General features: G+C 44.1%; 1 protein-coding gene across 12 annotated transcripts in view; it reads right to left on the reverse strand.

Moving 5' to 3' along the window:
* Window positions 1–22,388, reverse strand: part of COL19A1 (collagen type XIX alpha 1 chain) — a 402,210-nt gene that overhangs the window by 40,509 nt on the left and 339,313 nt on the right. For 10 of the 12 annotated variants that reach the window (XM_025191070.1, XM_025191112.1, XM_025191107.1 and 7 more), the window contains 7 exons: window positions 17,865–17,915; window positions 17,737–17,781; window positions 16,357–16,383; window positions 8,718–8,771; window positions 7,298–7,342; window positions 3,685–3,729; window positions 3,359–3,421 (listed from right to left, as the gene is read on the reverse strand). In XM_025191070.1, the coding sequence (XP_025046855.1) occupies window positions 3,359–3,421; window positions 3,685–3,729; window positions 7,298–7,342; window positions 8,718–8,771; window positions 16,357–16,383; window positions 17,737–17,781; window positions 17,865–17,915 (330 nt within the window). The remainder of the gene's footprint in view (window positions 1–3,358; window positions 3,422–3,684; window positions 3,730–7,297; window positions 7,343–8,717; window positions 8,772–16,356; window positions 16,384–17,736; window positions 17,782–17,864; window positions 17,916–22,388) is intronic. The other 2 variants (XM_025191101.1, XM_025191092.1) reach the window with 1 other exon arrangement.

Below are 22,388 nucleotides of genomic sequence, written 5' to 3' on the forward strand. Positions count from 1 at the left end.
GAGGCAGAGAACAGTGGAAGGTGGAGCCAATAAGAGACTTAAAATTCCTATTCAAAAGAAAGGAACTTTAAATAATTTGTCAATCTTTGATCAAGTTTTACAAGCCTTATCATGAAATTGTTCAAGGTTTTATTGTGGGGCGCCCTGATCTGTCCACTCCTTCTCATAGGAGGGGAAAACCTTTTACAACAAAAATTTGACCCTCAGGAAAATGTCTGGATTTATCTGGCCCGGGAAATTTTAAATAGAACAGACTTCTGCTTAGCGGGAGGGATCAATGCTCACCTGGTTTTTACCTCATGCTTAATCACAGTACCAACCCCTTTGAAAAATTTACAAAATTATACTATGCTGAAAGGTATAGATAAGGAAAGTACATATCAGAATATATATAATTGGGGAACTATTGTAAAAGATAAAAGCAGAAACATGTTTTCTGTACGGATTCAGGCAACAGCTAATGCTTCCGAATGTTTCCTAATGGTTAATTGTACTAATAATTGCCTTAAATTGAACCAAGGTAAATCAAATGATTTTACAAACAAAGAAAGCTGATGATACTAGATTTGTGTTAAACCAAATTATATGGAGCACTCATAATAATAATTAAAAATGCTCCAAAGGGGGGAATGTAAGGAGTGACCTAGAAAGCACTACCCGGAGACAAAGCAGAAGAGAATGTTATGAGACGAATGCCCATCTGCGATGATAAGGAGGAGACAGTCCTAGATAAAGGGGGCTTGAAAACAAAAGCAAGAAGCTAAGTACTAGGTTAAAGGGCTCATTAAAATACTAAAAATCACGCCCCTAGGTGGGGAAAAAGTATGCTAATGAAACACACATGTATGTAAATGAGATTCATGGCTAAAACACCGGTATAGAGACATGCTCAGTGAAGAACTCCTTGCGTCACTCCTTTATAACCAATTAGCAAACAAGGATGCTTATGAAGGTTCAAAAACGCCTGTATAAAAGATGCTTAGAAATAGTGATCTGTTTGCTTGTTACGTGGAATTATTCCGCTCGCACCTTTTATTGCTAGCAATAAACCTTCTTTGTACTTTCACCCCTGGTATCTTTATTGGCCTTTGCATACCGGGAACGATCCCAGACTTGAGCTGGGGCTCAACAGCCCCACCCCTCTCCTGAGCCAGAGCACTATCACTGCTCCAGCTGGCTGAGGGACTACAGAATCTGCCAGGCTTCCCCATGCCTCCCCCTCCCTCCCCACCCCTTTCTGCTGGCTGCTCAAGCAGAGATCCCCCCTCCTGCCCCTTTCCCACGGCAGAGACCCCAGCCCAGGGAACTGGCATCTGACCATGCCCCCCACCAATGCTAGCTAATGCTGAGAGATGTCTATGTGGGTCTCCAATTTCACTGGCATAAAGGCAGATAGCTAGTAGCATGCAAATGCAAAAGCAACCTGCAGATAAGAAGACCTTGAAACTAATGAGAGAGATGTTCTCTTCTGTAGGGCTTGATGGGCTGATAAACTTTGTTCTGACAAGCTACCTGCTGGCTGCAATCTGTCAGTCATCAAGAGGGGACAAAGAAAGGTTTCAGAAGTGACCTGGTTTGCAGACAGTATGAAGAAGCAAGGAGAGGGAGATTGAAAAACTCAGTATCATCAACAGATGCAGGGTCTGGCAACATTCTTCCCCCTTGAGCAGTGAACAGGTAAAAGCCTGGGATGGTGCAGGTAGCATCAAAGCATCCTGCTGGGTCCTGGCCACACCCCCCTCAGCTCAGCACTGTAGAAGGGAAGGGAGGGCTTCTCTAGTCCGCCCTGGCTTCTAGCCTGAGCCACTGCAGGCATGTGCCTGCATTTCTGGAATGAAAAGGGAATGTATATCCACCTCCAAATCAGTTCAAGCTTTGCAGGTTTGACTAACCTGCAAAGATTGAATCAATTCAGGCTCAGACTTTTTGAATGTTTGTCTCTAGCCTAATGGTCTGGATTTTTATGTGATTTTGTGGGAAAATTTGGTGTAGAAGGTAGAGAAAGTTAGTAAGAGCTGTATAGTCTCTATAAGGTTTCTATATTTATTCTCTTTCACTTGTTCCACTTGAGCGGTTGTTCAACTTACATATTTTCACTTGTGGGGCCTCTGCCAGCATATCAGACTCTATCTATGGTCTGAAAACCCAGCTGTGATCTTTCTGTTAAACCAGTGGTCTCCAACCTTTTTAAGTAGAAGATCACCTTTGGCATTTAAAAGCAAGCCAAGATCTACTGTGTACCACTACCACCCACCCAGCAGGTAAGTCTGTGGGGAGGGGAGGGGGTGAGAGGAGGCAGAAGGAGAAAAAATTATTTGGGGGCGTGCCTCCCGAGGAGGTAAGTTCTACATGGCCGGGGCCCCACTCAACTTACCCCTGCTCCTGCCTCTGTGACCCTGTGCCTCACCACAGGGGCCTCAATCTAGCCCTCATCCCTTTCCTCCCCAACAGACTGACCTGCTGGGCTGAGGTGCGTGTGTGCATGCACACAAGCACTCAGCCCATCACCCCATCCTGGGACTGACTCTAAGAGGCTCTGAGATCTACCACAAGAGGCTTCAAGATCTATTGGTAGATCAAGATCTGCTGGTTGGTGACCACTGTGTTAAATAAACACTAATAAAGAACTGAAAGAGAACCTGGCCTTAGATTTTATCCAGTCCCTTCTCTACAGGCAAATAGTCTGGTAGAATTTCCTTGTAAATCATGTTTCCTCCTGGCCAAAAAGATTAACATCTATTTTTAAGTTAAAATAAGAAACTCCCTAGGGGAGTTTAACACCACTGTGGGAGTTTAACACCAGTTTTTTGGAAGGGCACAACTGATTTAAGTACCCAATGATCCTTTCCACAGATGCTAAGCCCTTACCAGTCCCCAGTGAGAACAGACAAACACCATTCACAGACAGCTTTTGAAGCCTGTCCTTTCCATTGAAATGTCTACTTGGGATGTTTTAGTTACTTTTGAAAATATGCCCTTTAAGAACATAGAGAAGAGCCACTTATCTATGAAGTAAAAAGCAGTACATTACAGCAACAATATTGCACTTGCAACCTACAGATGATAAACCATGAATCGAACACTCTCTAACTGATCTGACATTAGCAAGACCGTAGGAATTCCATCTTCTATAGATTGTATTGAACATTTGGAATGACATGCCTACTCTCAATTCTGGGAAGTCCTTTGGATTTATTACCTAAACCTCAGCATTCAAGGCCCTCATTCAGCAGATTATACCTGGACCTACAGCACTATATGCTCTATGAAGTTTTCCTACTGAAATACTGAGCAAAATTAAGTCTCAAATTTTTCAATACATTTTTTTTGCACACTTATTCAGTGGTTAATTACTTACTGGTTTTCCAGGAGGCCCTTCTGGCCCAGGAAATCCGATGTCTCCCACAGGGCCTCTTTCACCCTAACAAAGAGCACACACATAAGCATAAACAGGGCTTTCCATTTTGTATTTAAAGAACATGAGTGTCAACATAATAGACCAAAAAGGTTTTTTGGGTAGATGTGATATCTTTTATTAGATAAATAATAAAAGATGATTATTAGATAAATAATAAAAGATATCACATCTACCCAAAGAACATTGTCTGCCTATGTCCTTAGACCAGCATGGCTACAATGAACAACCCTAAAACACAATATGCCAGAATTCAAACTTGCACTTACTGGTTCCCCTGGTATCCCTGGAGGCCCTGGGGATCCAGGCTTTCCCTGTCAAAGGAGATCAAAGAGAAATATTTAAAATACAAATTGCCCCACCAGCAAAATAGCAATTTTCTTCAGATCAAGCATGACGTATAATCTGTATTTGGTTTAAAAATACATGTAATTCACTTTTGAGTTAATGTGTTAAGAGAATTTTCAAGGATATGTTGTATGAAACACTTAAAAAAGCAGTTGCTTATATTAATTAGACTTTATCCAGTCCCTTGTCCACAGGCAAATAGCCTTTTAGACTTCCCTTGTAAATCATGTTTCCTCCTAGAATCTTTCTGATTTGTCTACCTCTTTTTTTGAAGAAAGGGGCCAAACTTGGACAAAGTACTCAGGAAAGGCTTCACCAGTACTGCAGAGAACAGGAGATTTATTTCTCTTGCTATGCAGAAGATGGTCCTATTAATATGCTAGTGGACACGTTTTTTTTGCAACAAGACCACACTGTTGGCTCATATACAGCTTATAATGTACCACAACCCCCAACTCCTTTTCTGCCATACTGAAGTCTAGCCTGCCATTTCCAGGTCTGTATCTGTACTTGTTATTGTTGTGTCCTAAGTGCAAGACTTTGCACTTATCCTTACTAAATTTAATTTGATTTTGGACCATTTCTCAAGGTCATTCTGAATCATTGTGGAGAAATCCTCCAGAGTGTCTACAAATCCACCCAACTTGATGTCATCTGCATATCTGGTAAGTGTACAATCAATCCCAACCTCCAAATCATGACTGAAGCTTTTAAACAATGTTGGACCCATGACAGACCCCCCGAGGAACCTCACTCAACACATCCTCCCTGTTAGGTAAACAGTACAAATCTCCTCTTAGATTAGAACTCCCCAAAGAACTCTCCAAACTATTCCTGAACCACAAAACTCTAGTGCAGTGATTCTCAACCATGATGCCGTGGCACCCTGGGGTATCTTCATATCCTTCAAGGGGTGCTACAGGACGTCATACACTGTTAGGTGTGAAAACATGATTCACAAGATAAACCCAATGATTTCAAATAAGAATCCATGCCATTAAAAAAAATCAGACTTATGGTCTTCTGGGCTAGGGACAGATATTCAAAAAGCCCAAGACTGAATTGGTTTACTCTTTGCAGGTTAGTCTAAGATGTGCAGCTTAAACCAATTAATAGCTGGACAGACATGCTCTGTTAAACCAGGAAATGCAGGCACACGCCTGCAGTGGCTCAAGCCAGAAGCTGGGGGGTGCTAGAGCGTGCCTACCAGCCACTGCCAAAGTGGAGGGAAGAGAGACGCCCTCCAAGGCTCTCACCTCTCCCTGCTGGAGCAGAAGGGGTGTGGCCAGGCACCAGCCAGGAACACAGCAATTTGCAAAACATACAACAGGGAACTATCAAAAATCTTTGCCTAAGCTAAGATACAGCCCAGCAAAACACAGCATACACAACTTAGTCTAACTTAAAATGTAAACCAGAAAGACAAGAATTAGTTTTACTAATCCCGAGGGCAGAGTGTCTCCTTACAGCTACACATTTAGAAATGCTTTGTTTACAAGTTCTGCTTCATGTTTACATGTTCTGCTAAATGTAGCTCACTGCATTCTTTGGTGCAACTTCTCTTAACTAAATCTCCGCATGTGTGATCACTAATGAATGATTGTTAGGTCTCTGCCAACCCTTTCTACCTCAGTCTGATCCTGCAAGCCTTAGCTCTGGGTTCAGAGCTGCAGCACAGCTTGGATCTGCACACACATCTGCTCCAGGACCGCTGTGCAAGCCACACAGACTGCAGCCAAAGCCCTGGCATTCCAGGGGAGAGAGGGGACAGAGGGAGTTATGGAGATATGGCTGGGGCTGGCAAACAGCAGCTGCAGTCCCCAGGGTTTGCCAGCAAAGGGAGGGGGGAGGGGGAAGGGAAGAGGGGATGGATGGAGAAATTTACCATAGGGGCCATGGCAGGCCAGTGTCTGGCCATACCCTACCCCTGCTCTGGCTAGAGAGCAGAGGGGAAAGGCCAGCTCTGCTGTGGAGCAGAGCGCCCCACCCAGACCAAGAGCATACCAGGATGCTGGGGGAGTCTGATTTGTCTTATACCAGCAAGGGGTCTGGGACAGACACTGCATAAGCCGGTTTGAGCCAAATCAGTTACATCTGATACTATATTCAACCATGTTTATCTCAAACTGTTTGCAGCCATTCTCAAACTGGTTTATGTACACTGAACATCTGTTCTGTTACAGGTTTAAACCAGTTTCTGATCACTTAAACAGGTTTATGGGTAATGTCTGTCCCTAGCCCTGGAATTCCTTGCAATAGGAAAACTGCTGTATTATTTTTCCATAGTCAAAAAAGAGTGAAAACTACGAGCTGACATTTTCCAAGGGGTGCCTTGAGCCTAAAAAGATCCATAATTACTGCTCTAATGAATCTGACATAGGCCTGTGAATTTATTTATAAACATTGTTTATCATAAAATGTTAAAGGAGATAATTTATTGTATAGAACCGTGGACTAAAAACTTAGTAGTGGAATGGTTTACAATAGGGCTAAAATGAACTCATTAAATATTTTATATTCACCCACCCAGAATTCGGAATGCCTTAAACAGAAACAAAATTTTGGATATAACCCAGGAGAAATCCACAGGAAGTGAACAACTATGACAAGCCTAACTGGTTACAGTATTATGGATTTATAATGTTCAATATAACATCAATTGTGATTTTAAGTACCATGCTTTGAAGCTCTTACACTAACTTGTAGACACAGAAAAATTTATTCTTATTCTTTTAACATGCACTTTTAACTTTATTTTAGGGATGTTTAACAAATTGAACTATTTAACTTTCTCCTTCTCTTGAAACCTATAGGAAATGTGTTGAAATAGTGGTTAATAGAACCTGACTAGATAGATATCAACCTCTCTTTGATTCATAAAGCACACATTCATAATTAAAATAAACCAAACAAGAACAACAACAAGCCAGATCCTGATCTGGTTGGAAATTATCCACATTTAAGAATAATACATTTGCATATAAATTACTCTGTCATACTGTCTGTTGAATAGCCAAACCACTCTATTTTAGTCAACTGCAATTGTAATCTAAAGAAAAATAGCAAAAAAAACACTCACTTTAATTTGGCACTAAAAATGTCTGATTGACTTTTTATGTAAATCCTAATGGAAATAACTGCCAAGATTTTTCAAAGAGCACAAGATTTATACATGTCCAAGAATATATTAAATGACACCTTACTTTTCTTTAATATATGGAAGAGGTTCTGAAGAGTCTCAAAAGATGTTTTGACTTGGTAGAAACATTCTTGAATTTCAACCTGTGTCACATATTTAGTTCACTCTCTTTTATCATTTCAATCATAAAACTATGGCTTGATATTAATAAGGCTGTAATCTCTTAGGGAAAGGACCTTATCTTCACAACTGTTCATAAAGTGCCTACCCTACTATTGGCACTCCATACATGGGAATTAATAATGCATATGAGCATTTGTCTTGATTTCAGATTATTTTAACTTTTCCCCAAAATACATTTCTTTAAGTAATACATTTCTTTAAGTAATACTCACTTGTATCCCCAATACTCCTGGTGCACCAGCTGGTCCCCGGTCACCCTAAGGAAAAGAAACCATTGCACTGTCAAACATCTGGCAACTGGCAGCGCAGGGTCTCAAAACAGTATTTGTTAATGAAGAAGCAATTACACTCCAAGAGGCAGGAACTTATCACAGTTAACTGGAAACAGAAATTCTTACTTTCTAATATTTACCTCTCCCATTGACTTATTTTTCAAAACTAAATAATTCACTCCATCCCAGGTATATGTTTTCATTCTGTAAGGTCATAATTTGCATATTGTCCCTTATGGTCACTCTAGGAGATAGTCAGGTATAAGTTAAAGAACTATTGAGAAATGGATCAAGGTTAAGTAACCGACTGATCTATGGATCTCCAAGTAGCTCTCATTTATAGTCATGCCAAAGACCAGAATGAACAGATAATTCAGTATTATATTTTCCCTTCATGTTACTCTAAAATATTTGACACTAACAATAAAGTTATACCTATAGCCAAAGTCACTCTAACCAACACACAAGGAGGTAGTTTAAGGGGATGGACAGATGTTATATTTATAGAGATACAAAAGCCCTTGTAGTGCTATGAAATGTGAGAATACAAATGTGCAATACATCTGTAGTGCCACAAAATTGTCCAAGCATAACAGACAAGTGCCTATTTGAAACAGGAACTTCTTTGTAGCACTATGTTTTATAGTACCATATGTAACATCTGTTTAGTTAGAAGTTACACTACAGAGGTCTCTAAGGCTACAAAAAGATGTCTCATTTGCAGCAGCTCTGCCTATCTTGGGTTTTGACTTGCATCACAACAGAAGTAACACAACTATTTACTGGGGGCTGGGAACAGTGAATCCTGGGATGCTGGAGGATTGCAAATTGCTTGTTTTATCTCTGTTGATCACAGTGAAGTTACCTTAACATGAGCTATGTAGCACATCCCAACATTAACCTTTGCTTGAAATGGTGTAACTCAGGTATGGCTGATGAACTCAGACTGGTGGGCGGTGAAATGTCCCATGGGAGTTGGGGGGGGGGGTTGCAGCCAGCTGGGAGTGGGGGGCAGGGAGGTTTGCAGCTAGCTGGGCACTTCAGCCAGTAGTGGGGAGACTGCAAACCCCCCCGGTCAGCTGCAACCCCCCTGCCACGGGACGCTCCACCACCTCACCTGTCTGAGTTCACCAACTGTGCCTGGTGTAACTCTGAGATGCTCAGAGGGCACAAAAAATGGAATTGAATTAGATATGGAATTTTATATTTATTGAACTGTACTATTTAGATCAACACATAGGGAACATGAAAATTCAGGTAGGTACACAGTATCACTGCATACACAGTGGAATTCAAATGAAACTCTAGAGAAGTGCCAGACAACATCTAGAGAGAATGTTTTCCTTTCTTAAAGTCCTACCTTTTCCCCTGGGAGTCCTTCTAGACCTGGTAGCCCCATTGGACCGGGATCTCCCTGTTGAAAAAAAAAAGTTGCTTAGATTAATAATTCCACCTTCTTAATGAGACATAAATGGCTGGAGAGCAAATAAACATAGAGGATTTAACTTGAAAATATTTAAGAAACAGCTAAACATTCTATTAACTTTGAGTGAACAGATTTTGCCCGGTGAGGTAATGATCTGAGAATAAAAACTATTTCCAGAGGCAGATTATTTTCTAATTGTTTCAATTTTGATTAAGCATGTAATCAGGGAGAACCCCTCTGGTGTAGTTGCCTGATCAAGGTCAGCTCTAAACCACTTTCAGTCAATAAAGTGATAGGTTTGAGCATATGTTGTCAATTAGAGAATTAACATAGGTTATAAGGTAATTCTGGAACTTTTCTTTAACTTTCTAGGTAAATCTAGTGCTTCTGAGCAGAACTCTGTTCCACAAACAAAGTCTAGTCATGAAAGAGCTTTGTGGGACAGCTGTGTCCTTGCATTAGTCTTTGAGTTCTGATGGACATGCCAGGAAAAGAGTAAGATCATATAGCAAATGCTGGACAGTGTAATTCTTTTTAACAGTCAAGTTACAGTGAGTTTAATTTACTAGAAAAGAGCTACTAGAAAAGAGCTTCATGTACTAGAGCTTCTTCAATGCCATCATGTCTGGGGGCAAGCATATTTATGGTGATGTGGCATACAGGCACATTTCTTTTCCTGACAGCTCCATCTTCAGGGCTGATATTGTTTATTGTTGAAGAATGCTGGCAGCTCCTCACAGTGGCTGATGAGAGTATATGGATTCTGGATAATCTGGACTGATCAGCCAGTTGACAGTGTGAAATAGGTCTGCTAGCTCTGATCGTGTTGTACTGACAGCAGAGCAGAAACCAGCTTGTTATGCCTCTACTTCAGTGCTGTATCTTTGCTTATATCTCCTTGTCCTTTGTATCATGCTGTTTTCTTATATATAGGAATGGAAAAAGCCATGAATACTATGACAATATTGTGAAAGTTACAGGTCCAATTTTTCAAGGGTACCTACTGCATTATTTTTAGCAGATTTAATAGTAAATAGAAAAAAAATATTCCATGGTATCAAAGCATAAGTAATAGCTATCAAAACCTGCCCCAGGGAAAGCTTAAACACTAAGGCTGTGTGAAACTTTGGCAGCCATTTCATTCCAGAGGTATTTTAGCTCACTTCAGTGCCTGAAACACCAAATCCAAATCAGAATGGAGGCTCTGAAACACCTCCGAAATGCAACAGAACCATCTGAAATGTTTCGGATGTTTCGGAAGCGGGCTTGTGGGGAAACAGAAACTCAGAAGAGGGAGGGGGAAGAGGGGGAAGGACTTCTCTAAAATTGACATCTGTAGCTGGCCAGTGTCTGTGATCTGTCCCTGAGGTCCCTTCCAATCCCAGTGCTCTGGGAGGGACAGAAAAAGAACATATAAGGCTGCTTGTGAACTGCTTTCTTCCTTTTGTGACATCTGTCTCTTGCAGCATGAACAGCAGAGCACAGCATCCGAAGGGTCTAGGTTGGTAGCAGTAGGTGTTCTGCTGCTACCAAGTTGTAGCCAGTCATTAGCCAATCCTTTCCCACTTACCTTTGCCCACTATCCCTATTGTTAATCCCTTTCAAATATTTATTCCCCCAAAATCCTGTTATTTATTCTTGTGGGGTTTTTTTCACCCCAAACAAAAAGAAAGCTGTGCAGGAAAGCACTACATATATACACACATGGACACACACTTTCCAGCACACCAAACATGAAGCATGCTGGAAAGGCAGGTGCCTGGTCTTCTGGAAGGGACTAGAGGGAGAGCTGCACATTCTCCCCCACCCCCAACACAGACATACCCTCTTCCCTAGCAGCTACGAGGCTTCTGCTGCTAGTGGGAGCAAGAACGTGGGAGCAGTGTCTGCACCTGCCCCATCTCCACTAACACCAGCAATAATAATAACCTCCAGCACCACCAGCATGACAAGCACCAGCATGACAGTTTCTTTCACCCCAATTTCAGTTCCCAGTCTGAGCCTTCCAGTGCCAGAGGACCACCTGGATCTGGAAGCAGCGGAGCTGAGTGCCATAGTCAGAGAAGTTCTGGGAATGAAGGGGGAATCAGAGTTTCTGCTCCACACCTCTCAAAGTTCCCTTAGAGCCAGGTCTCCTTTTCCAGAAGGCATTGCAGAGGAGGTTGTGGGGGCACGTGGCTCAGCTTCCCCTGTCATTTTGCCTTTGCCTGCTGAGGAGGGGGATAAGGAAGAATCTGCACCCACACCCCAGAAGCAAGGGGGTAGTGTAGTGTGGGATCATTTTAAGGTGGTAGATGATCCCACATATGCTATCTGCCTCCACTGCCAATGTAAGACCAGGTGGAGCAAGGATGAGAAACATTTCAGCAGCATGGAGATGCTGATGCATCTTAGGAGGCACCACCCCCTTGCCCTTGCTCCTCCTCAGCCTGGCACCAGTGGGAGTGTACCCAAAGGGAAGTCTCCGTCTCGCTCCAAAGCCCCTGTCCCCCCAAAGCAGAGGCAGGCCACCCTGAACCAGTGGGGGAAAGGCAGAGGGAAAGGGGGGCGCATTCCAAAGCTGAGCGAAGTCAACCAGAGCATTGGGGAGATGCTTGCTCTGGATGGCCAGCCCTTCTCCTTAGTTGAGTGGCCAGGGTTCAGGTGGCTCATGGTGTATGTGGCCCCATGATACTGCATGCCCACACACACCACCTTCGCCGGACAGTGGCACCCTCCCTGTATGAGGCATGCAGGGAGTACTTGAGGGAGGAACTGCACAAGGCAGGTCTGCAGGTAGCCTTACACTTCACCTCGGACATCTGGAGCAGCTGGGGTGGAGATAAAGCCTACCTCTCACTCACAGGGCACTGGTGCAATCAGTCAGGCCATCGGTGGGCTCTCCTTCAACTGGAGGTGATGGATGAGTCCCACATGGCAACAGAGATCATGGTGGCCATGAACCGCATGGTGCAGGGGTGGCTTGCTGAGCAGGGCGAGCTCACCCGCGGATTCAAAGTTACTGACAATGGGGCCAATATGGTCAAGGTGGTGCATGATGCCAACTTTATTGACATCTGCTGTGTGGCACACATGTTCCACCTCATAGTCAAGGATGCCTTGGAGGGGGACAGGGCTCCCAGTGAGGGCACCATCACAACAAGCCAGCTTATTTCAAAATGCTGGAAGGTGGCGGGGTACTTTCAGCAGAGCATCAAGCGGGGGGCAAGATGCTACCGGACAAACAGGCAGAGCTGAGCATCCCACAGTACAAAATCATGCAGGATGTGGAGACTCAGTGGAATTCCACATACCTGATGTTCAAAAGTCTGGTCAAGCAACAGAAAGCCAACCATGAGATGGCCTTGCTCTAGGAGATTGGGATCAGCAGCCCCCTTAACAAAATAGTGGGATACCATCTCCCAGATCTTGGTGGTCCTCAAGCCATTCCTCGAGGCCACCAAGAGCCTCAGCACTGGTAATGCCCTCCTTAGCCAGGTGATTCCTGTACTGAGGGAGCTTTATTACCAAATGGAGAAGTTCCAGGGGATCGTTGTTCTTGGCAAGCCATTATCACCAGAGGTGTAGGCACTGGTGAAGTGGCTAAAGGAGGGCATCAAAAAATGGCTGGATCCGTTGCGGTCCAGTAAGATGTATGTGCTGGTGGCCATGTGTGACCCTAGGGTGAAGGGGAGCGTGTGCACCAGCAAAACCCTGGATCACTGGACGGAGGTGCTGGTGAACAGAGTTAAGGAGGCAGAAGGGCAGAGGTGGGGGGAGATGGAAGAGGGGGAACCACTGTCTCGTGCTACCAGCCATTCTCTTCCACCAGCCAGTCTCCTCTATCACAGGTGCTGCCAATGCGGGCCAAGGGCATCACTTCCATGTGGGGTCCAGACACACCAGAACCCAGCCTTGGACAGGTAGTGCTGAGGCCTCAGTGGCTACCTATCTCACCGAGGACGTGGAGCCACTGCTCTGAGACTCCTTGGCCTACTGAGAAAGTCATAGCCATATGTGGCAGGATCTGGCCATGGATGCCCAGGAACACCTGTCCTGTCTACCGACCAGTGTTCCAAGCAAGAGAGTGTTCAGCATTGCTGGGGATGTTGTGACACCTCACTGCACCTGCTTGGATCCTAGTTTGGTGGAGCAGCTGGTGTTTCTCAAGGTGAAACTCCCGCTGCTGGGCTTCCCTAAGCTTCATGTGCAGACGGAGTGAGTGCTACCCTCCCCAGTCTGTCCGCAACTATTTCCTTAAAATTTTTTTTTTAAAAACCATTAATGCCCCACACTCAGAACTGGAAGTGGCACTCACTGTATCACCAGCCAGCAGGGAAATAATATCTCCCTGCTGAGCTCCTGTGCCAGGATGAACTTGGAGGTATGGCCTGAGGCTATAGGAAAGGAGGAAGCCCCAAGTCCAGGGCATGACCTAAAACTGCACCAGGACAATGTTGGGAGGCCTGGTGGGATGGCCGGTGGAGCAGCAGCCCCCAAGAAATGCCAGAACTGCAAACCTCCCTGGTGAAAGGGAGGTAGGAGGTGCCTTATAACCTCTAGCCATCACACACATACACAGTCCTGGCTAGGGAAAGCCCAGAACTGTAAGATCTTTGAGAGGCCTGAGGTTTGCTGGTTGCAGTGGAGTTGTGAGGCTCCAGGTAAGCTTAGCTGCCTGAGATGCCATCTGCGAGGCATGGGCCGCAGAGTAGGGTAGGTATGAAGGTATGGAATGGGTGTCACCCCTAGACATCAGGGGCCTAAATGGGCAGCCTCACACCTGGGTATCATCTGAATCGGTTTTCCATCAAGGCGTGGCAGATGAAAGAGGGATGGGCAGTTGGCCCAGAAATGGGGGGGTGGGGGGCGGGGGCTGAGATCTCACCTGCATTGGGAAGGCCCCCTGTTACAGGGCCATCCCTGCTGCATTCATCCTGCTCTGCCTTAACACACACAAGGCAGACAAGGGTTTTTGGGTCAATGTGATATCTTTTATTAGACCAACTGAATAGTTGGAAAAATATATCTTAGCAAGATTTCAGATTTAAAACCCTTTGTCAGGCTGAGGAAGCACCTGCAGTTGGTGTGTGCTCTTCCTGAATGGAAGGAATAGTAAAGAAGCTAGAGGCTGGCATGCAATGCAGGCAAGAAAGCCAGTCAGTGAAAATGTAAATTAAGGTGTCAGGGGGTGAGGGACAGGCTGGATGCAGGGTGGTGTAGCAGGTAAAGTGGAGAGGTACCTGGGGAATCAGATGTTGGGAAGTTTATAGGGTGTCATAAATCCAATGTCTATATTGAGTCCATGAGTTTCTGTATCTAGGAGGTTGATAAAGTGAAGTTCATAGGCTCATCTGTAAAAAGTGATTTGTTAATTCCCTTTGTGGATCAGGACTGAGAGACTAGAGAGAGAGTGGCTTTCTTGTGAGAAATGTGCCCCCACAGGTAGTTGAGTATTCTTGTCTGTAATAGATTTCCGGTGTGCATTCACTCTGGTGCACAGTTGTTGTTTGTTCTCTCCTACATATTTTCCATCAGAGCATTTGGTGCACCGGCTGAGATATATAATGTTTCTGGAGGCGAAGCTGTAAGATCCAGGAATGGTGATGGTTGTTTTGTGGGGTGTAGTAATTGTGGGGGTACTGGAGATATGTTGGTAGGTTTTGCATTTCTTGTCATGGCATGGTCTGGATCCATTCGGTGTGTTGTGGGCTGTAGGAAGTTTGATTCTGGTGATGAGGTTAGAGATGTTTGGTGCTTGTTTGAATTTACAAACCACTTTTCACAGACAAGCCTATGAACTTAACTTCATGAACCTCCTAGATACAAAAACTCATGGACTCAATATAGACATTGGATTTATGACACACTATATAACCTGCCTGACATCTGACTCCCCAGGTACCTCTCCACTTTAACCTGCTACATCACCCGTCCCCTGCCCCACCCCAGACTGTCCCTTACCCCCTGACACCTCAATTTACTTTTTCACTAACTGGCTTTCTTGCATGCATACCAGCCTCTGGCTTCTTCCTTATTCATTCCATCCAGGAAGAGCACACACACCAACTGTAGTTGCTTCCTCAGCCTGACAAAGGGGTTTTACACCTGAAAGTTTGCCAAGATATATTTCTCCAACTATTTAGTTGGTCTAGTAAAAGATATCAGAGGTACCCTCAACTGGTTCATGTTGGGGCCAGGACCCAAAGCAGGGTCGAAGGGCCAGGGGCCTACTGCGAGGCATGTCCAGAGAAAGAGGCTTGGGATTCTGACTGGCCTGAAGGTGGGACCAGGACCTAAGGGGGAGCCAAAGGTCCAAGAGAGGGGACCACAGCTGGAGGGGCTGAAGGATGCAATCTGTGAGGTGTAGGCTGCAGTGTAGGGCAGGTACAGAGGTGAGGAATGGATGTCACCCCAAGACACATAAATGGGCAGCCTCCCGCCTGGGAAACACGTGAATCAGTTTTCCATCAAGGTGTGGCAGACAAAAGAGGGGTGGGCAGTTGGCCCAGAAACAGGTGGGCAGGAGGAAATCTAACTGGCACCAGGAAGGCCCCCTTTTACAGGTTACCTGCTGGTTTCATCCTGCTCTACCTACACACATACAAGTGACGTGAGTTTTGCTTTCAGAAGCTTGAGATGCAGTTTTACAGAAACCCCTGCACCTATCTCCTTGAAACCAGACAGGCTTCATGGCCTCAGAAGGGGCTACCATCCCTGCTGTTTTCATCCCGCTGTGCCTTAATACACACAGAAAGTGACACGTCACGAGTTTTACTTTGAACAGTTTGAGGTGCAGTTTCGCAGAAACCCCAGCACCTATTCTCCTTGAAACCTGTCAGGCTTTATGGCCTCAGAAGGGGCTACCCTCCCTGAAGTTTTCACCCCACTGTGACTTAACACACACAGTCACGAGTTTTGCTTGTCAGCAGCCTGAGGTGCAGTTTCACAGAAACCCCTGCACCTATCTTCTTGGCACCTGGCAGGCTTCATGCCCTGAGAAACGGGTACCATCCCTGCTGTTTTCATCCTGCTCTGCCTTAACACACAGACAACAAGAGTTTTGCTTTGAAAAGTGTGAGGTGCAGTTTCACAAAAAACCCTGCACCTATCTCTCTGAAACTTGGCATACTTCCTACTCTCAGAAGGGGCTACGATCTCTGCAATTTTTATCTGAATCAGACAATAATTTACAAAGTTATAGGTATTTTAGTGATTCCCCATTAAAGCCTATGGCTGAATCACTGAAACATTGTTGAAAATCCGATACAGATTTGGCCAAATCGAAACGGAACAGTGATCCGAAACACCGAAATGAATCACTGTCCCTCTGAAGTGACTGAATCTGAAACTGAATCGAAACATAGCCATTTCGCACATCCCTATTAAACACAAACAGTGAAAGGATTACGTGATTATCTGGACTTTCCCATCTCCACAGTTACTCTGAATTTTGGGTCAATTTTTATTGTAATCTTTGAAGGGCTCAGTCCCTGCTAGTTTCCCCACCATTATTCCTGCCACTATCTCCATGTTTCAACTTATGAAAACACTCTTAAAACTGAAATGACACATTCCAACAAAACATACATACCATTGTGCCAGGATCACCTTTTGGACCCTTCAAAGAAAGAAAGATTCATAGAGATATTTAAGACAAGAATATGGCATCTCACAATGATAGTACAATATAAATACATAATGACAGTGATAACACAATGGTAGCGCAGCATAGTCAGAGTCAGTACTAATGGCTATTTCTTTTTGTCAGCTTTGGGTCAAATCTTAGTTGCTCTTTGTGTTGTTGCCCCAAAGTGCAATGTAGGAGAGATCTCTGGCTAAGGCTGTGATGCTACAATGCAAATGATATAAGGAACAGTAGCCCCTTACTGTGATGACAGAACATTTACAGAGCTGCCAAAGTGACTATGTAGCCTGGACGGGATGAAACCAGCCTATACCAATAACTACAGAGAGACTTAAATATGTGCACAGCCTCTCTGTCTCAAAATACATGTGTAAGTTAGAAAGATGAAGAAAAAAGGCTCAGATCCTACTGTACTTATTACATATGCCTAAATACAATCTTATTTTACCCTGTTTGAGTCCCTGAAAATCTATTACACTATACTGACACTAAAGATATACATTTTAAGTATTACTTTTAGAACAGGTATGGCATATAATCCAATATCAGATTATGCACTGATTCTGCAGAGATTGCCAAGATTGACTCTGCAAACTTTACATGCAGTTCTTAGTATTGAAATCAAAATGTGCCATTCTCCTAGCATATACCAAAATATTTGATAGACACACGTCTAAAAATAAATGCCTTAATCTTCGAATGTAGCAAATTTAGCATGTTTGGGCACATCCAGATGAGTATGCATGGGTGTTTCCCTGGGGATAAGTAGCAGTGGAACGTATTTGTGTCACTGCTAGTTGTCCCTCGGGAATGCCCCTGCATGCATGCTATGGTGCATGGAAAATTACCCCAGGTGGGGTAGGGGAGGCTGGGATGGTTCCAGCAGCCTTACCTGGGGTTCTGGGATCTCCTGAGGCTCCAGCAGTGGTGATCCAGGTGTATGGAGCCTAGCCAGCAGCTGGAGCATGGCTCTGGTCAGCCAGGCTCTGATTTCAGGCTGTGCATGCAGCTGCCACATGCACCACCCTGCTTTTTATCCACATGCTTTTTTTGATATTGGGATCACCCAGTATCTAAATCTGGCTCTGCACTGCAAGTATGCAGCATGGAGAACCAAATCACGTGCATGGAGTGTGTATTGTAGTGCCTCAGAAGTCTTTAAGGTGTTGCAAAATGTATGTGTGAACTCGTGTGGATGCAGCTTTTGAGTGTTTCACGTTTAAGATGTAATGTCTGCTTTTATCCATCACATAAACAAGTTGTATGTAAGTAACAAAGCCTTCTATCAAAGTTTAAATTAAACAAATGATATCTATTAATACTTACAGGAGGGCCAGGTGGGCCAGGATAACTAGCAGCACTCATGCCTCCCTGGAAAAAAAATGTTTAAATTTTGATTTGTGTCAAATTTATTTATCAAGAAAAAAATAAAATCATATAATAAAGATGAATACCTGTAGCTTATATAAACCGCCCATTCCATTTCTTTCATTGTGAGGAATGCCCTTAAAATATGAAAAAATTAAACATTTCACAACTTTGAACAATAAAGGTGATATCCTAGCCCATGGGTTGTCAACCGGGGCTATGTGTACCTCTGGGGTAGTTGAGAAGGCCCTAGGGAGTATGTGTGGGTGGGCAGGGATGGAGCGCTGCCATGCACCACCCCATGCTGCCATGCAGGTGCCACCCACCTGCCCACCCAGACACAGGAGGTGGGGGAAGCTCACAGGTGGCTGCTGCCACTGCTCTGCATTCAGCTGTGCCCCCACCCCCACCAATGCATGTCTGGCCATATGCCACCCCTCCCTCCCCCACCCCATGTCCAGATCCAGGGGTACACTGCTCCGCGTCTGGCCGCTGGAGGTACACTGATCCAAAAAGGTTGAAAACCCCTGTCCTAGACCGAGAGACATCCCATTTTACCTTTTTCTGTAGTAATTATACAATAGAGCCACAGAACATTTCTGTTCTTGCAAAATTTCCAGTGAAGTCAATTAGAGTTCACAGTATATAATGAATTCAAAATTGCAACTTTCATTTGTACATAAAACTTAATGCTCCTAATTTCAAAGGTAATTGCATAGGGTGACAATATTATATGACAACTCCAAGCAGTTAAGATAGCTGACCAAATGATATGGTAAAGGAATTCAAGGTACTATTATTAAACATAGTATATAACTATATTGTTATATCATCTAAAAAATTACATTTAAAATAAAAACTGGAAAGCCTCTGAAGTCATCCTTCAAGTACTTTGAGAATATAGGGGCTTGTACTGTAACTCTGAATTAATATTCAAGTTTGACAGATTAAACACTAATGAAAGCAGAAGAAAAAATATTTGGACATAAAATTAGGAACTGGATTGCCAATTTCTGCTAAATGTTTACAGGATGGTGACTTTCAAAGTACAAAAAGCATGAACTAACTTCAGTCCATTCAATTTATGAATGGTTTAAACGCTTCTGAAAAGAGGATCATATTTTTTTTAATTCCATTCACTAAATATTTAAATGGAAATAAGGAGATATATATATTATTTATTTTTCTTATATGTAGATTTATGAAAAGTATGTTTTAGGTAGAATATCAAAAAGAACATGAAAGCTGACCTGCACTTTCCTCGGCTGCAAATCGATTTATGCTTGGACCACTATGTTTTTGGCAGCAAAATGAATTTTATTGAGCTCAGAAGAATTTTAAATGTGAATTTTTATCACACAAAAAGAATAAATGAAAATAAATATGACAAGTTTTATTTTAACTTTCATGTACTTTACAGGTAAATCCTACATGCTACAGAAGACCTTTGATGCAGAAGAAGTCATATTCCTGAGAGGGGGAGGATGAAGAGGGGAATGGCAGATGGAGAAGTCATGCAGTGTGACACTACTAAAACTTAGTGGTTTTGACAACTGTGGTCACAAGCTGGGCAGGTAGCCTGCACCCTGACTATAGGTTTGGTGTGGGAGAGTCTGTCCCCAGAGGCTATAACAGCTGTTGCATTTGTCCTGAGACTGGTTGGGCTGCAGCACCCTTGGATGGCTACTATGATTACTTCCATTTGGAAAAAGAGTCAAGAAGCAATACTTTGGGGTGTGGAGGGGGAGGGGGCAGGTAGAAGCTCAGGCATGTGCCCTTGCTAAACAGCATGCCATCTGTGACTATGTCCAGCTCCTAATCTATGGCAGCAGCTGCCATCCTGAAGATGTTTTGGCCACAGGCCACCATGTTGTGGCTGGGCAGAAGTGGGAGTGGCTCTAAACTATGGAGTAGTGTTTCTGGGCCAGGGAAATGAGCAGCAACTGATAGAAGTGGATTGTCATAGCCACCTAGGATGATGGGCAGTGGCGCACAAACTTCTGCATGGCCAGGGTTAGAGTCATAGAGAGGTAGGACTGGCAGGGACCTCCAGAAGTCATCTAGTCCAACTCCTTGCCTGAGGCAGGAACATTCCTATCCAAACCACCCATACAACCATAATCAAAACTCTACATAAGACAATCATCGACCCTGGCATAACACAGACCTAACACCCTAACCTGCCACAGGTAAAGCAGGGAAACCACTGCAACCAATGTTGTCTATAAAATATTGTTAATATATGCTCAAGAAGTACCAGGTAGAAGAGCCATGTCCCTCACTACAGAGGAAGGCAAACCCCCCCCCCCCCCCCCCCAGTCCATACCAATCTGACCATGGGGTAAAATTCCTTCCTGACCCCAAATATGGTCACCTTGAATGGAGGGGCAACTCCCTCTAGCCAGGAACAAAAGTCCCTCTGGCTTCTGTCCCAGCAGAAACATTGGCACACCCTATTCAAAGTTCCCAATTTTGGCTATGCCAACAACCAATACCTCTGAGGAAGGGTTAAAAATATCCTGACACTTGTAGCAGAAAGGCAGGGGGAGGGGGAACCAGCATAGCTCCAAACAGTGGGAAATACCCATAATATATTATAGGAATAACTATGCCTAGGTCATTCCTGACCAGTAGCTGTTCAACCTCTTCTTGAACACCTCCAGTGATGGAGAGTCCACAATTTTGCTAAGCAGTCTATTCCATTGCCTCACTATTCTCACAGTGAAGAAGTCTTTCCAGATATCCAATCTAAACTTACTTTGCTGCAATTACAAGCCATTGGTTCATGACCTCCTCTCTGAACCAAGAGAAAAAGGCTCTCTCCCACTTCTTTATGGCAGTCTTTCAAGTATTTGAAGACTGCTATCATGTCCCCTCTTAAGCACCTTTTCATCAAGCTGAACATGCTTAACGTCTCAGCTTCTCTTTATATAACTTGCCTTCCAAGCTCTTGATCTTCTTTGTTGCCTACGTCTGGACCCTCTCTAACTTCTCCATGTCCTTTTTAAACTGTGAAGCCCAGAACTGCACACAATACTCCAGATGAGACTTAATCAGTGCCGAGCAGAGAGGGACTATCAACTCCTGCATCTTGCACCTAATGCTTTTATTGATGCATCCCAAAACCTTATTTGCCTTTTGTGCAGTTGTATCACATTGCAGGCTCATATTGAGTTTGTGATCTACAAAGACTCCCAAGTTTTCTATAGTGCTGCCATCCAGCCAGCTGTCCCCCATTTTGTATTTGTGTTTTTGATTATTCCCACTGAAGTACAGCACCTTACATTTGTCTGCATTGAACTTCATCCTGTTAGCTCCAGGCCAACCTCCCAATCTGTTGAAATCCTTCTGAACTGTGCTTGCATGATCCAATGTGTTTTAATCCTTCCCAGTTTTGTGTCATCTACAGACTTGCTCAAGAAGCTTTCTATGCCAGTATCCAAATTATTAATAAACATGTGAAAGACCCCTGTGGGACTCCACTTGAAACCTCCTGACATTCTGACATGGACCCACTAATAACTACCCTTTACTTGTGACTATTGAGCCAATTATCTATTTACCTTATAGTAGTCTAGTTTTATCTAGTCCACATTTCTCTACTTTGTTTATGAGAAGGTCATGTGGGGCCCTCTCAAAAGCCTTGCTGACATCCAGATACATAGATTCATAGATTCATAGATGTTAGGGTCGGAAGGGACCTCAATAGATCATCGAGTCCGACCCTCTGCATAGGCAGGAAAGAGTTCTGGGTTCAGATGCCTATATAACCTCCTCTTGAAGACCCCCAGGGTAGGGGAGAGCACCACCTCCCTTGGGAGCCCATTCCAGACCTTGGCTACTCTAACTGTGAAGAAGTTCTTTCTAATGTCCAGTCTAAATCTGCTCTCTGCTAGCTTATGGCCATTATTTCTTGTAACCCCCAGGGGCACCTTGGTGAGTAAAGCCTCACCAATTCCCTTCTGTGCCCCCATGATGAACTTATAGGCAGCCACAAGGTCGCCTCTAAACCGTCTCTTGCAGAGGCTGAAGAGGTCCAGGTGCCCTAGTCTCTCCTCATAGGGCTTGGCCTGCAAGACCTTAACCATACATGTTGCCCTTCTCTGGACCCTCTCCAGGTTATCTGCATCCCTCTTGAAGTGCGGCGCCCAAAATTGCACGCAGTATTCCAACTGCGGTCTGACCAGCACCCGATAGTGGGGAAGTATCACCTCCTTGGTTCTGTTCGTCATGCATCTGCTGATGCACGATAAAGTGCCATTAGCTTTTCTAATGACTTCGTCACACTGACGACTCATGTTCATCTTGGAGTCCACTAGGACTCCAAGATCCCTTACCGCTTCTGTGCCTCCAAGCAGGTCATTTCCTAGGCAGTAGGTATGCTGGACATTTTTCCTCCCTAGGTGCAGCACTTTGCACTTCTCCTTGTTGAATTGCATTCTGTTGTTTTCTGCCCATATGTCCAACCTGTCCAGGTCTGCTTGTAGTTGTTCCCTGCCCTCCAGCGTGTCCACCTCTCCCCACAGTTTTGTGTCATCCGCAAACTTGGACACAGTACACTTCACTCCCTTGTCCAAGTCGCTGATGAAGACATTGAAGAGTATCGGTCC

Source organism: Alligator sinensis, unplaced genomic scaffold (genome assembly GCF_000455745.1).
Source record: "Alligator sinensis unplaced genomic scaffold, ASM45574v1 scaffold499_1, whole genome shotgun sequence".
NCBI classification, from domain to species: domain Eukaryota; kingdom Metazoa; phylum Chordata; order Crocodylia; family Alligatoridae; genus Alligator; species Alligator sinensis.